This window comes from Elgaria multicarinata, chromosome 10 (assembly GCF_023053635.1).
Source record: "Elgaria multicarinata webbii isolate HBS135686 ecotype San Diego chromosome 10, rElgMul1.1.pri, whole genome shotgun sequence".
Lineage (NCBI taxonomy): Eukaryota > Metazoa > Chordata > Lepidosauria > Squamata > Anguidae > Elgaria > Elgaria multicarinata.
This window is the reverse complement of record NC_086180.1, coordinates 12,858,225-12,872,464: the sequence shown is the minus strand read 5'-3', so window position 1 is coordinate 12,872,464 and position 14,240 is coordinate 12,858,225. Positions and strand designations below refer to the sequence as shown.

Sequence of the window (14,240 nt, the reverse complement as noted above, 5' to 3'; positions counted from 1 at the left end):
TGTCAGAGCAAGATGCCACTAAGACATTGAAAATCCTCTCTTTTACAGCAATGAAAGTTGCAATGGGGATGCAGAAGCAAATCACAGCCAAACGAGGACAAATAGACGCTTTGCAGAGCAAGATTAAGTTCTTGGAGGAAGCCATGAACAACGCAACCAAGGTCAAAACTGCTACAATATTTAACATAGGCCACAGCTAGACCTAAGGTTTATCCTGGGATCATCCAGGGTTCGCCCCTGCCTGAGCACTGGATCCCCTGTGTGTCACCTAGATGAACAGGTTTGACCCCTGGATGATCCAGGGATAAACCTTAGGTCCAGCTATGGCCTTAGACATTAAAACGGCCAGGCCAAATTCTAACATTTCAAAATCATACTTGAAAGAGGGTTATTGGGGTAAATCTGTACCAGATATATTTTACACTAGCATAGATTCTTCTTGAAAAGAATCACTTAGGGCTCATCTACAGCAAGCAGGATATTGCACTATGAAAGCGATATATAAAAGGCAGGAGCCACACGACTGCTTTATGACGGTATTGAAGTGTGTTGACAACTGTTGGGGCCCATGACACAAACCATATACCGCTTTCATAGTGCTATATCCTGCTTGGTGTAGATGCATCATGGGCCCCAACATTTCTCAGTGCACTTCAATACCACTATAAGGCAGTAGTGTAGATCCTGCAGAGCACTTCAGTACTGCTATAAAGCAGTAGTGTGGCTCCTGCCTTTTATATACCACTTTCATAGTGGGATATCTTGCTTGGTGTAGATGAGGCCTTACTTAGCTCATGTTGATTGTTAAGTTACTTAAACCTCCTTTTCATAAATCCTCTAAAAATATGTAGCTTTTTCTTAGAGTGGGTCCTTTATTTATTAAGGAAAGGAACCTCTCGTGCAAGCACTGAGTCATTACTGACTCTTGGAGGGACGCCAGCTTTCGCTGATGTTTTCTTGGCAGGCCTTATAGCGGGGTGGTTTGCCGTTGCCTTCCCTGGCCGTGATTACCTTTCCCCCAGCTAACTGGGTACTCATTTTACCGACCTCGGGAGGACAGAAGGCTGAGTCGACCCGAGCCGGCTGCCTGAAACCAGCTTCCGCTGGGATCGAACTCAGGCCGTGGGGAGAGTTTCAGCTGCAGAAACTGCTGCTTTACTGCTCTGCGCCACACGAGGCTCTTTATTTATTAAAAGAGACCTCAAATTACTGTTCCCTCCAAACCAATATAGTAGCATTTGCTAAGATAACGCTCAACTGATGCAGCCATGAGGACGAATTCAGAACGTTTCACTTCCGTTTTAGACTAATCACAGCTTATTGAGTCATCCAAACCCAGACAAAACTGGTTAATCTTTACAATGATTATTGGAAAGAAGCCAACTTCAAAACATAGTTTAATGAAGCTAGCTTGTTTTTACTAACCATAGTTAAGATGCACTACAGTTTAAAGTTTTGACATAATGCTAAAGTGTGGTTAAACTAAAAAGTGTGGAAGCTTCTGATCTCTTCTTTATGGTCACACCACAGAAGGGGAGGGCGGGGGGGGGGCGTGCACAAACCTGAGGCTTGCTGTGGCTCACACTCATAATGCTAAATCATGGTTTACCATTACATGCGAACCAGGCCATCATGACTATGCTACATAGATTATGCACAACCCATTTAAATATAGAAAGGAAAGGAGGTGAGTCAAGGAGATAGGTAGCTAGAAACAGAGCAGTCTGTCACTGTTAACCATGATTTTTACAGGGAAACCAGCAAATTCCAAAGTGGTATATTTGAATTTTTTAAAATTGGGTTTCCCTATGTAACTTTGTTGAATCAAATACTGAGTTAAGACCAATTATCCTGCCCAATTACAATATTTAACCTACCAAACTAGTATGCGCTCACAAAATGCAGAACAATTCCCATGTGTTATCTCATGGAAATGCAGCTATTGCCCATTTCTTCATGATCTGACCAAACTGCATAAAATTATTGCCAGGAATCCTGGTTTTGAAATCAAAATCCAATGCTGCGTTTGCTTTTTGTTCAATTATTTTGGAGATTTCGTATCAGCTTTGTTTTGTGTGTTTTCCCTTTCCGCCTTTTCCATGTAGGAAAAGCATTATTTGAAAGAAGAGAGACACAAATTAAGCCAGGAACTTGGCTGCATGGCTTCTTTGAACAACAAAATGGCAGGAGAGTTGGAGATTGTAAAGTCACAGGACAAGCGCTTGAAAGACAAGCTTGCTACCATGGAGGCAGCTCTGGACAAGGTACGTTTCCTCGGGCCTCCTCTTCATTTCTTCCCAGTAACAGCCTTACCGTTAGGCAAAGGGCAGATTTGTGAAGCTGTTAAAGGCAGATCTTCACATAGAGCAGTGGTTCCCAAAGTGGGCGGTACTGCCCCCTTGGAGGCGGTGGGATTGCATAAGGGGGCGTTAAGAGGCAAGGGGGCAGCGGGGGAGAGGCGCTAAGAGGCAAAGGGGGGTGTTCGAGGTGGTCTTTTCTGAGAAGCGCCTCTCCAGAAGGTCTTAAAACCCAGGGACATTTTTATGGGAGAAGGTAGTTTAGTCCCAAGCCATATAGGGGAAGAATCCACACATGCATTAATACAGTTTAAGAAGAGTCCTTTTAATGGTGAATTGTAATGTTTCAAAAGCACCAAAATGCTAATGAAGAAACATACCCTGCTTGGTGTGCCACGCCACGCCGGCTGCAAAACAGAGGCATTCGCTCTCTTTTTCCTCCCTCCCTCGGCAAGCCTGTGGCGGGTGCTTCGGATTTTCAATAAATATTCAATTAATTGTTACTGTTTTTAATTTTATTGTTATTATCTTCCTTAGTGGGTCAATGAAAACCGCTATTCTGAATAATGATTTTTATAGGGTAGGGTAGGGTGCACTGGGCATGAGTTTGTGGAACCAAGGGGGCGGTTACCTGAATAAGTTTGGGAACCACTGATATAGAGCATGATCCAGCCACTGTTAAGCTCACACTCTCCTAATGAAATCAGTGGGATCTAAAGCTTATTCACTTTGGATGAATTGTGGCTCAAAAACTTTTAAGGAAAATAATCACTAATGAAATTATAGAAGTGTACCTATTGGCAACTGCCCTGCTTGTCCAGGCATGGCCATTTAAACTCCGAAGAGGCTCGCCCGCTTCATCACTTGCATTCTAAGCAACTTTGCTAAGATGCTGCATTGAGAGACAAATGAGATGTGACAGTGGCAGCCACATTTGTTTGTCACATGCCTGTTCTAATCATGTCTAAAGCAAGGGAATGTCTCTGTTTTTAACGTCAAACGGGCTGGTGAGTTGAGCCCTGCCGTTGGTGTTTCAAACTCCATTTTCTCCCCCTGATCCAGCTCTAATACCAGCAATGATCTGGGGCCCCGTCTACATGGGGGAGTTACTCCGGTTCTAGTGCGCCCCATGGGCGTCCATAACACATGACGTTCCCTCTGCTCTGCATCAAAACACATTTTTTTTCTTGCTGTAAACCTGTATTTTTGGCAAAGCCTTTTTTGGTGGTTCCCCCCCTTACTGTGATTTACCCACATTGGGGACTCAGGCCCTTTCTACACCATACTGGTGTAGAGGGAGGGACGGGGGAGGATCTCGCGATATCCTGATTGTGAGATCTTCAGTCCACATGCAGGTGCGACATTCCGGGAGGAAGGAGGGTGTTGCACCTGCCATTTTTTTAAAAGGAGATGAGCGCACATGCGCTCAAACGAAATGTTAGGTTGTTGGCAAGAAGCTGGTACAGGCGGCCACACCTCCCACAGTCTCGGGACGATCCCGAGACCGCAGGAAGAATTGGGTTTTCCCAGAGAGTACTTATCCGTGGAAAAACCCGTTCTCGTCCCTGCTTCCTCCCGGGAGTCCCTGTGCGTCATTTGAACGCACAGGGACTCGGCCGTGACCAGCCCGATTTTCAGGCTGGTGTAGAAATGGCCTCTGTGTGTTGTAAGATTGTGGTGATACTCCAGGGGGAGTAAGATGGGCTTAAGCACTGTGAGGACTTCAGCTAAGGCTGAAGAGAGAGTTAACCCTTCCTGACGGCTTCATCCTCCACTGACAATAGCGGTTTTTTTAGTGTGTTTGTTAATGCGTACCTCTTGCACGACCATCCCTTTGAATAAGCTTAATGAACGAGACACCTTCTCTCCTGAGACTTTTTTCTTTGCCTCAAGGAACAACTAGCTGGCATGGCTAACTGCTCAGAAGTAAATTACATTCTCTTCAATGAGGCTTACTTCCGAGAAAGTCAGCATGTTGCTTTGGGGACGGCTTTAAAAAAAAGAATCCATGCACCACCTGCGAAGGCTTAATGAATTTATATATCAGAAAAGATGTCCCGGAGGGAGAGAAGTTATTCCTACAATGCTGCTTCTCCTTCTCCTTCCCCCATCTTCTCTGAGTCTCTCTGTTGTCCTCTATTTCTCTGCCTCAAGGGAAAACGAGTTGAAAACACGCCTGTAAACAGTGCATCTCCCTGTGCTGGTCTCGGCTATTTTGCAATTGTTGGGGCAGTAGTTGAGGAGGAGGGAAAGAGAAGGTCTCTTTGCCTTTTCCTGCAATCCCCTATTTCACCACCCACGCACACACAAACACGTTGAGAGTTTGGGCTGGATGATACTGGAGCTGGCAGCCACTTCCCGGTGCCGGGCTGATCTCTCCGCAAGCCCTAGACTGGGCGGCAGAGGTCAGTAGCAGCAATGGTTTTTTAACATCTCCCGTTCATTCGCTGCTTGTCACTTCCGGAACTGTAAATTACACACTCACGCATCTGTCAAATGGCTCTGCTCAGCGGAACACACTGAAAACACCAAATGAGATTGTTTACTCAGAAGTAAATCACATTGACTTCAATTTTTCTTTTTCAATCAATCAATCTTTATTGCTTGTTAGCTGAATAGGCCAATCACAAACAAATAAAATAGTAGCAAAATAACATATTAACATAATAACATAATAGCATGTCCATACACCGTCTCACCACAATCAGAGGAATAATACAAGATAATAATAAAAATCTGATAGTAGGCTCAGTTGCAGTACCAGTACTGGCCCGCATGTAATCTCAGATTAGTAAAATTTGATCCTGTATGGCAAACAAAAGCTTCCGTACCTCCAGCGCCCGCTGTACAAACTTGGCAGTCCTGAATGATATATAGTGATCAGAGCCTAACAATAGTATCTGAGTTATATCTTTAGGTGACATGTGGTTGAACCCAGGAATCAGGGGCTCAAGGTATTACTTCTTCAGCTCGACATACACTGGACACTCAACTAGAAAGTGTGTCATATCCTCAATTTTGGGGCAGCCGGCTGGGCAGGCAGCTTTAGCGCATGGATGGATCCTATAATGCGCTTTCACCTCCATTAACTGGAGTGAATTTCACCTGCACCGGGTAAATAACCATCCCAACTCGTGTGAGGTAACGGAAGTTAAGTATAAAGGAACTTTTCCTGGGGCAGTAATTTTACTTTTGTATATCGTATTTGAATGGCTCGCTTTGATGACAGCCAATGATGATTGTATTTCACAGTCATACCCAAGAAGTATGAAATACTCCCATACTTCTTGAGATCTCCTCTTTAGCCCCATCAAACCCCCTTGTAAGGAGGTAAACTTGTGAGCAGCCCAATTTGGATACAGAATGGCTCATCTTTTCTGCCCATGAATCTTTCCCCATATCCTCGTGTGTGGCCATAACCGGTGGAGAAACCAACTGGAACAGTATCTTTAGCCAGAGGGAGATTGCTGCTTTTAGAGTTAACGTTTGAATTGAGTGACACGCTTTTTCCAGCCGGACAATATCTTTGGATGTTGATCTGGGGACCCCAAGCGCTCTGGTTAGAAATTTATGTTGCTCAATCACTAATACTTCAATTGCACTAACTCAGAGTGGGAGGGGAGAGAGGTGTGGGGAATTGGAGATCACTTTGCCTTTTGTTTCCAAGCTCTGTTTATCTGCTAAGGTGGACCTGTATTTAAGTTTAATGACTGTGGAGGAACCCGAAAGGGCGAGTTCCCTAGGTTCGCTGAGTGGCGGTCAAAGACTCTCAAGACACAATTTCTCTCATCTTGGAAAAGTTTTATTACGAGCAGCCTGCAGTGCTGCAAGGTGGCAAACCCCAGAGGATCTGAAGGACTGCCCACTAATTGCAGGCAAAGCTAAGATACTTATAGGGTAACATCCTCAGAAGCAACAACAGAACTTCCTCATATAATAAACCAATCATAATACAGTTTTGCAATACAGTAACCAATGATAGACAAGGCATTTATGCATGTACAGAGTGCAGATAATTCTAAGACTAGAAAAACAATACAGAGATGGGTATTGCAATCCTGGAACATCTGTTCCTTTGTGGTTACTACTCTTCCTGTCCTCGCCGGGAGGCTCACACTCTGACTAATGTGTCAACGCTTCTTGTTGGTTGAGCAAGTGCTGCTCAATATATTTTCAGCTACAGTTTGGATCAAATTGCTATAGAACTTAATTTCTAATAGAAAGAGCTTACATCAAAACAGGGTGGGCACAGACAAAACAGCCCATTCACACATTTCCTCGACAATGACTTTAAAGAAGGAAGCTTGATGTTTATTTGTTTATTTTATTTATTTATTTAAGGATTTTTATGCCGCCATTCAGCCAAAAAAGGCTCTCATGGCGGCTTACAAAGGTATTTCTTGACAGTCCCTGCCCCCAGGCTTACAATCTAAAAGACATGACACAAAAGGAAAGGGGATTGGGAGGGAGGAGGAAATGTTGCTTCCCCCCACCCCAATCTCCACTTATTCAATCTCCGGTAGAACTGTGCTTAAATTTAATGACTTGTTGATGCTGCAAGACTCCATCTACGTATTCCTGAACTAATGCAGTTCCTCACGAAGTCTGCCATGCAGAAGTGGCTTTTTTCTCATGTATAAACCACTTTAATTGGCTGCATGTGCCATGGGAGGGGCAAATCTGAGAGGATGAAACTGAATCACTTTGGGAAGTGTCTCCGTGTTCCTTCTAACACTGCTGGCGTGGCTCAGACTCCTATCCAGTTCAGGAGCTATCCAGTAGATCAGGGACTAAGGTGTTCAAGACAAGAGGGGATCTGTCCAGGAAAGGGGTCACTGTGAGCAAAGAAGGAGAAGGTGTTGCATTCACAACTGCTAGGCACAAACTGAGCAGCTTTATACTTGCTCCTGCTGCTCCACCCCTTCCAGGCATGTCACAGACCATGAACTGGGTCTAGTTTCCTCTTCTCAACTAGGGTTCAGGGATGGGAGGTCTTGTGCAGCAAGATAGGTGTTGTACTTTCATAGAATCATAGAATAGTAGAGTTGGAAGGGGCCTATAAGGCCATCAAGTCCAACTCCCTGCTCAATGCAGGAATCTACCCTAAAGCATACTTGACAGATGGTTGTCCAGGTGCCTCTTGAATGGTTGTCCAGCTGTCTCTTTTTTATCTTTCAGTTCGTGGCTTTTGTTTAGGCAAGCTGCTTCCTGGGATGATCTTTTAGGAGCTGCCCAGTCATTCCCATTGCAAGTGCAAGCACTAAACAAACCACAGACCTTTGATCCACGATTTGTTTAGTGTGACATACAGAACCAGAGCTCTGACTTGGTCTAGGGGTTGTTTAGCGTGATCCGTGAATCCAGACCTCTGGCTTCTCTCGCCCTTGGTAAGCCAGAGAAATAACCCAACAGCAAACCTTGGGAACCCTGGCTTATTGTGATGTCTGGATCTGGTCTACATGTGGATGGGGCCAACATGACATGGCTAATTAAAGATGCTGCTGACGTCAAATTGAGTTTGGCCCTCCTTGTGTTAGCTGCGATGAACTCAGATAATCAAAACCCAAAACTGGTCAGTGGTCCTTAGAATCATACAATCATAGAATAGCAGAGTTGGAAGGGGCCTACAAGGCCATCAAGTCCAACCCCCTGCTCAAGGCAGGAATCCACCCTAAAGCACACCAGACAGATGGTTGTCCAGCTGCCTCTTGAATGCCTCTAGTGTGGGAGAGCCCACCACCTCCCTAGGTAACTGGTTCCATTGTTGTACTGCTCTAACAGTCAGGAAGTTTTTCCTGATGTCCAGATGGAATCTGGCTTCTTGTAACTTAAGCCCATTATTATGTGGGTTCCTCAAAAATGTTCTGTCAGGATACTAAGAAATTCTTTATGTGTGTCTAGCATTACTAACACTATGCCAACCGAAGTTCCATCATAAAGATGATTAATCTCTGACAATGCCCCACACAGGCATCTATGCAATTTGCAGAATGTCAGTGCATTATGCAGCGGCAGGAACAGGAAGTGATGCGCTTCAAGCTTCAACACACTTTGGATGTAAAAGTAAGTTGTCTGCTTCACAGAAGTGCAGTGGAAGTTTATCCAGATTCTTTAATACGGCTAAATTTAATTTTAAAAACCAGGCCATTTTTTTATTGCAGAATACTCTTAGGGCATGCCTGTACCAGCTAATGGGTGTGGATTTGTTGCGGAATACATCAGGAATATAACATCCAATATCCTGTCTCCCTCAATAATTTTACTTCCTGTTTCGCATTACCAATGAAAGTTAAGGCTTCATCCCATGTACCTGTTTCCCTTGAATTATCCCCTACAGCGTAAAGCTGTTGTTGTTGTTGCTAGCTGAATCACACCCCGGGCGGCAGCACTCCTAAGATCCTTTGCATACCAGGAAAAGGGTTTAAGGGAAAGGGTTTAATCAACGGATGACCCAATCTGATTCAAATTTGGTATGCTTAAAGCTCTCCTTAATATCTATTACTGTGCCAATTTTGATGCCTTTAGCTTTAAAATTTACGCAGGTGAAAGCATTTGTTTAAATTGAAGTTTAAGCATATCAAATCCTGCTCCTGCGCCCCCAGTGGCCGCTCGGAAAACAACAAATGATTTGCTCCTAAACAGGTAGCAAAATAGGTAGATTCTTTTGGTTTTATAGCACAATTAACTCAGGATGCATGGGAGTACTTCACAGTCATAGAATGATTATAAACTGGAAAACTTCAGAGTCCTTTGCATGCAATTCACAGTGATTGCACAGTATAACCCTGGTGTAATGAAGCTATTAGTGCCCATAAAACTTGCACTAACTTTTCTATAGATATGTGTTCCTTAGATCTCATCACCACCTTTTCCTAACTCTCCTCCATAATCAAAGCCGTTTGGTTCTTTTTAAAATTTCTTAAACCTATATTTATATCTTTCATTCTGAGTCACTGTTTGAAATTAGGGAGCTGTCTGCAAATGAGGACGGGCCTTGCCTGTCGTCCACTCTGGATTCTTTCCTCTGGAAACCCATTTTATTTGCTTACTCACAAGTTCCTTCTTCCACAGGAGTTACAGGGCCCAGGATATACACTGGGACCCTCTGCAATGAAGCAGCGCCATTCAGCCTTGCCTCACTCCCACCCATCCAGCGCTCCAACGTCCCAATCCTTTGCAGGCCACATCACTCTCGTAAGAGCTTCTGCTATGGGGAAATATAGAAATGTAGTAAATAAATAAATAGATGCTGTGGAATACAAAACGTTGCTGCAAGGCTGTTGCCAGTTCAGCAACAGACAACGTTCGTAAGTGAACTTTAATAAAATACTCATGTAGGTTAGCAAACATCCCTCCTCTTTGAAGGTAGAAAATAATAATCTGTAGCTGTTTAGTCTTTCATTTATCTAAATCAAAACTCACAGAAAAATATTTGAATTCTGTCACTGTGTTGGTAGAACCTTTTTTTATATATAAAGTTACATAATTGCTTGTACAGGAAAAGCAGTAGGGGTATTTTAAATGATTGTAGCAATAAGCAAAAGAATATCTTAGGCTGCAATCCTGGGAAATCATTGAACACAGTGACTGCGTTTGGACAAATGTCAACAGCTTCATAAATGACAGGCACTTTCATAAGCCAGGGATGATTACCATGGCTGTGTACTGTTCACAGCCCTCTCCTCCTCCTTTCATGTTGCTGGCTTCGGCACAAAGATCCTAGCTTGAATTAAGCTAGAATTTCCCACTACATTTAAATTAAGAAACTCTAATGATGAGTAGCATCCCAACTACTATGATCTTCTGCAAACCAATGGAGCAGATTCTGGTTTGTAGCATGGTGGAGTTCACATGAGGCGTTTATTGTGTGCTCATCATTCCCTACTCATGTCTATTTATAGATTCTTTAGATACCACCATGACCCTCCAGTTTTGCTTGTGTTTTCAAAGAGCACTTTTGGTGATTTTTTTTTAGAGCAGGGGAAATGCGGTATTATTTGTGAAAGCGAAAGAAAATGTTTTTTCCACTTGTGTATTTGCATTGTTCTGCTATGCTACAGTGCATAGAAGTAGATACAATTGATTAACAGCCTTGTGTACAAAAGCCACAAGGTTAGGTGAAATGAAAACCTAGTGCCCTAACCATTTAGCCAACGCAGCACTAGTAGTAAACATTCTAGTGAATAGCAAGGGCTGAGATGTGACTGTAGCTCTTGCATGTGTTCTTGAGAGAGAATCTTGGGAAAACACATACAAGTTAATAGCCTGTGGAATTCCCGTCTCAGGCAGCGCGCTTCAAGCTTTTAGAAGGGAAATTAAGGCTGCAATCCTATAAGTTAGCGGCCTCTGAAGTCAGAGGCTGCCGAGTATCCAATGCAGGGCATTCAGAGCACGGAAGCAGTCCTCGTCTCCATATTCCGGCAGCCTTGCATTTCCATTAGACTGGCGATTTCGCCCTTCTAACTGTGACGCTTCCAAATGGAGAGAACCGTGCTGGCTACGAGAGGGTGGGGACAGGGGCAGTGACCACAGTTTCTGGGCTCCGAGGTTGGGACCCTGGTTCTGACCTCAGATCCCAGAAACTGAACAATCCTATATTCCCCCAGACGCTGTCTAGGGAACATAGCATTGCTCTCTCTGACATTCCTTTCTTTCTAAAAGAGCTTCATTGGTTGCTCTTAGCCCTGCTGGGGATGTAGCTAGTGGAGGTGCTCCGTGTTGTTTCCTGTCTTGCTGTTGTGGATGGGGTTGAAACTGTATTCCCCTCTCTGCGAGATTCCAACTCTTCGGCAATATAGCAATTCTCAGTAATTGGTCAAGTCTCTAGTTACGGCGTGGATTTTAACTAATTATAGTCATGAAAAGTCCAATCCACATTTGTCTTTCCATTCAGATGCATTCCAGACCTAACTCTGCTAAAGAGGACCCGTTGCGAGATTTAAAGCACCTACTTCATGAATTGCGAAGTACAATCGATGAAATTCCCTCTACAATTCTTCCCAGAAGAGAAAGTGACAGCGAGAGTGACTCAGTTATAGAAGGCCCTACCCATATATTGTAAGGATGCACAAAATACTGTATTTTCTTAGAGTTCATCCCCTCCAGCTACTAGGGAAAGCTACTCAATTTGGCTTCTCTTGACTTTCCCCCCACCCTAGTACGCCATATAAAATGATATCCAGCTTTATTAATATAAAAACTGTCTAGTTTTTCCTCTCCTTTTGTTTTCCACTTACCAAGCACCTGTGTGTTTCACCTAAGAATGGAGGCAGCTTCAAGTAACAGCTTAATTGTATGTTTTCAGAAATAAGGAATCAACAATGGTTTGTTTCTTGTTCCCAGAACTCCTGGGGGCAGGCCTAGGTGCTACCTGAAACCATCACATCACCTGGTAGAGCCTAAGTTATATGTCTGCAAATCCCGCTGACCCTCCCATATCAACTTAAGGCTCTGACCCTGCAGACTTCATGACTTCCAACATTGTTAGGTCCTTTCCTTTCTTATATCTCCCCAACCTACTTTTTATAACATCGGTCATGTGTATTTGACCCTAAGTCATTGCCATCCCGAGATGCCTTTCTGTGACATGAGAGCAGTTCAGCCAATCACTGATTGAGGCTGAATCACTACCACCAAGTGGCCAATGGCTATGCTGGCAAGGAATGATAGAGGAGTTGCAACCCAACACATCTGGAGAGCATCTGGGTGAGGAAGACTAGTGTAGATAGACACCATCTCTGGTTGACAATCTATTTTTACCTGTCCTTAAAATACTTGTTTTATATATGTCTTGTTTCAAACCATCCTAACTTTTCAGGGTGGGGCAGACTAGGAATTTAAACAAAACACCTATGGTATGGTATTTGCATTTCCCCCCCATTCAGAGACCTTGCGAGCAGAGAATGCGTTGGCAGAAGATCATTTGATTCTTACAGCAGGTGAGACAATCTACCCAGGGCGTTGGAATTCCTTTGAAGAACAAAGTACCTAATGCAGACAGGTAGAAGAAGAATGGAGATGTATTTTTCACATTTCTAATATTGTGATGGTCAAATTGCACTTTGGCTTCACAAAAACGTGCTGGTCACTCCTGTGGCATGCTGTGTACCTCTGAGCACTAACTGTCCACTCAAAATGCAGTTTCAGGGAGAGCCAACAAATCTCATTCTCTCCAGCTGCCTCATCTGCTTCCCAGCACAAAAGGAGAATCTCCCACAGAGACGAAGCTCTAGCAGCATCCCCCAGGCAGAAACCTAGTTCCAGCAGCATCCCTCCCGACATAAAATGGGAGGTCCGAAGCATCTTGGGTGGGGCAGCTGCCAGTTGGTAGCAGTGAGCAGTATCCCGCAAACTCAAATAGCTCTAGCGGAGTTCCGCTAAACCTTCCCATTGTGCAACCGGTTGCCCAATCGACTGCCCAAAGGTGTCACATGGGTTGCGCAAGAGTTATATGGGGGGGGGGTTTGCACATGCGTAATGCACACTTGCCTGCACAAATGTGACTTTAGTTGAATTCTTCTCTTGCACACAATTCAGAACCTAGTTTCCGCTAGCTCAGTGGCATTTGCGCTTACAGAACGACACAGTTGGATACTACCCCAAGTCTTTTTGGGGCTACACTCCCCCTGAAAGACTGTGTTCGCAGTTTGGGGGGTGCTGCTGGATCTGTCGCTCCAAATGACAGCCCAGATAGATGCGACGGCCAGGAATGCCTGCTATCAGCTTCGGCTGTTGCACCAGCTACGACCTTTTCTAGAGTTGGAAGACCTAAAGACAGTAGTGCACACGCTGGTAACCTCAAGGCTTGACTTCTGCAATGCGCTGTACATAGGGCTACCTAGTTCGGAAATTTCAACTAGTTCAAAATATGGCAGCCAGGTTGGTCACCAGTACATCTAGGGGTGAGCATATTACACCAACTTTAAAATCACTCCACCGGCTACCAATTAATTTCCGGGCAAAGTACAAAGTGTTGGTCATTACCTTTAAAGCCCTACATGGTTTGGGTCCAGGTTAACTACAGGATTGCCTTCTCCCATACAGTCCGCCCCACACACTCAGGTCCTCTGGGAAGGGTTTACTCGAGTCAGCCCAAACTAGGCTGACATTGGTTACCCAGAGGACCTTTTCTTCTGTCGCACCCAGATTGTGGAACGGCCTGCCGGAGGAGATTCGTAAAATTAACTCTCTCTGTGATTTTAAGACAGCTTTGAAGACTAGCCTCTTCCGGCAGGCCTACCCAGATCAATGTAAAATCAATAATTTGTAAGTTGTGTTGATTCTTGTACTAATGTTGTTCCCTGCCTCGATCCAAAGGGAGAGGCGGGTAATAAATAAATAAATACATCATTATTATTATTATTATTATTATTATTATTATTGCGCACTGCTCTCAATCCTCGTGCCAATAGTACTCAGATTGCTGTGGGGGACGGAGAGTTGCCCTGGTGAAAAAGAACATGCAAGAAATGTCCTCTAAGATGCCTTTATTTATTTCTATTTCATTTTTAAAAAAATCTTTCTACCTACCTTTCCACTTAAAAAAAAGAAAGAAAGAAAGAAAGAAAGAAAGGCATCCTTTGCATTCTGTACCAAGAAGAGCAACTGCCAGAGCTCACGTCTTGCTTTCTGCCTGGATCTCGCCACTTCTCTGGGCACCCTTGTATGAGCTTCCTTGACACCTGTAATGGGGGTCTGTCTTTCAACACAGGGAGGCTGCAGTCAGAGATTTGCCTTCAGATGTCTCCACGGGGCAAGAGACTTTCAGCAGGTGAGAAAGGAAGCCTTTCGCTTGAGACTACGCATTTATTGTCAAGATGCCTGTTTTTCACAAGGGATAAATACTGTGAGAAGAAAATAATATTACAGTGCCGCAACAGTGATCTTGCCTTTAGCTTAATTTCAGCTATACGTGCCTAAAGTCTGTTTTTGTAATTGTATTTT

At 44.0% G+C, this 14,240-nt stretch overlaps 1 protein-coding gene across 1 annotated transcript in view; it reads left to right on the top strand.

The window, feature by feature from the left end:
• The window catches only part of CCDC158 (coiled-coil domain containing 158), a 56,093-nt gene that overhangs the window by 34,083 nt on the left and 7,770 nt on the right, over window positions 1-14,240 (top strand). Inside the window, exons 14-20 of the mRNA XM_063136075.1 lie at window positions 49-161; window positions 2,106-2,264; window positions 8,268-8,360; window positions 9,369-9,491; window positions 11,191-11,354; window positions 12,182-12,235; window positions 14,008-14,067. Coding sequence (XP_062992145.1) covers window positions 49-161; window positions 2,106-2,264; window positions 8,268-8,360; window positions 9,369-9,491; window positions 11,191-11,354; window positions 12,182-12,235; window positions 14,008-14,067 — 766 coding nt within the window. The remainder of the gene's footprint in view (window positions 1-48; window positions 162-2,105; window positions 2,265-8,267; window positions 8,361-9,368; window positions 9,492-11,190; window positions 11,355-12,181; window positions 12,236-14,007; window positions 14,068-14,240) is intronic.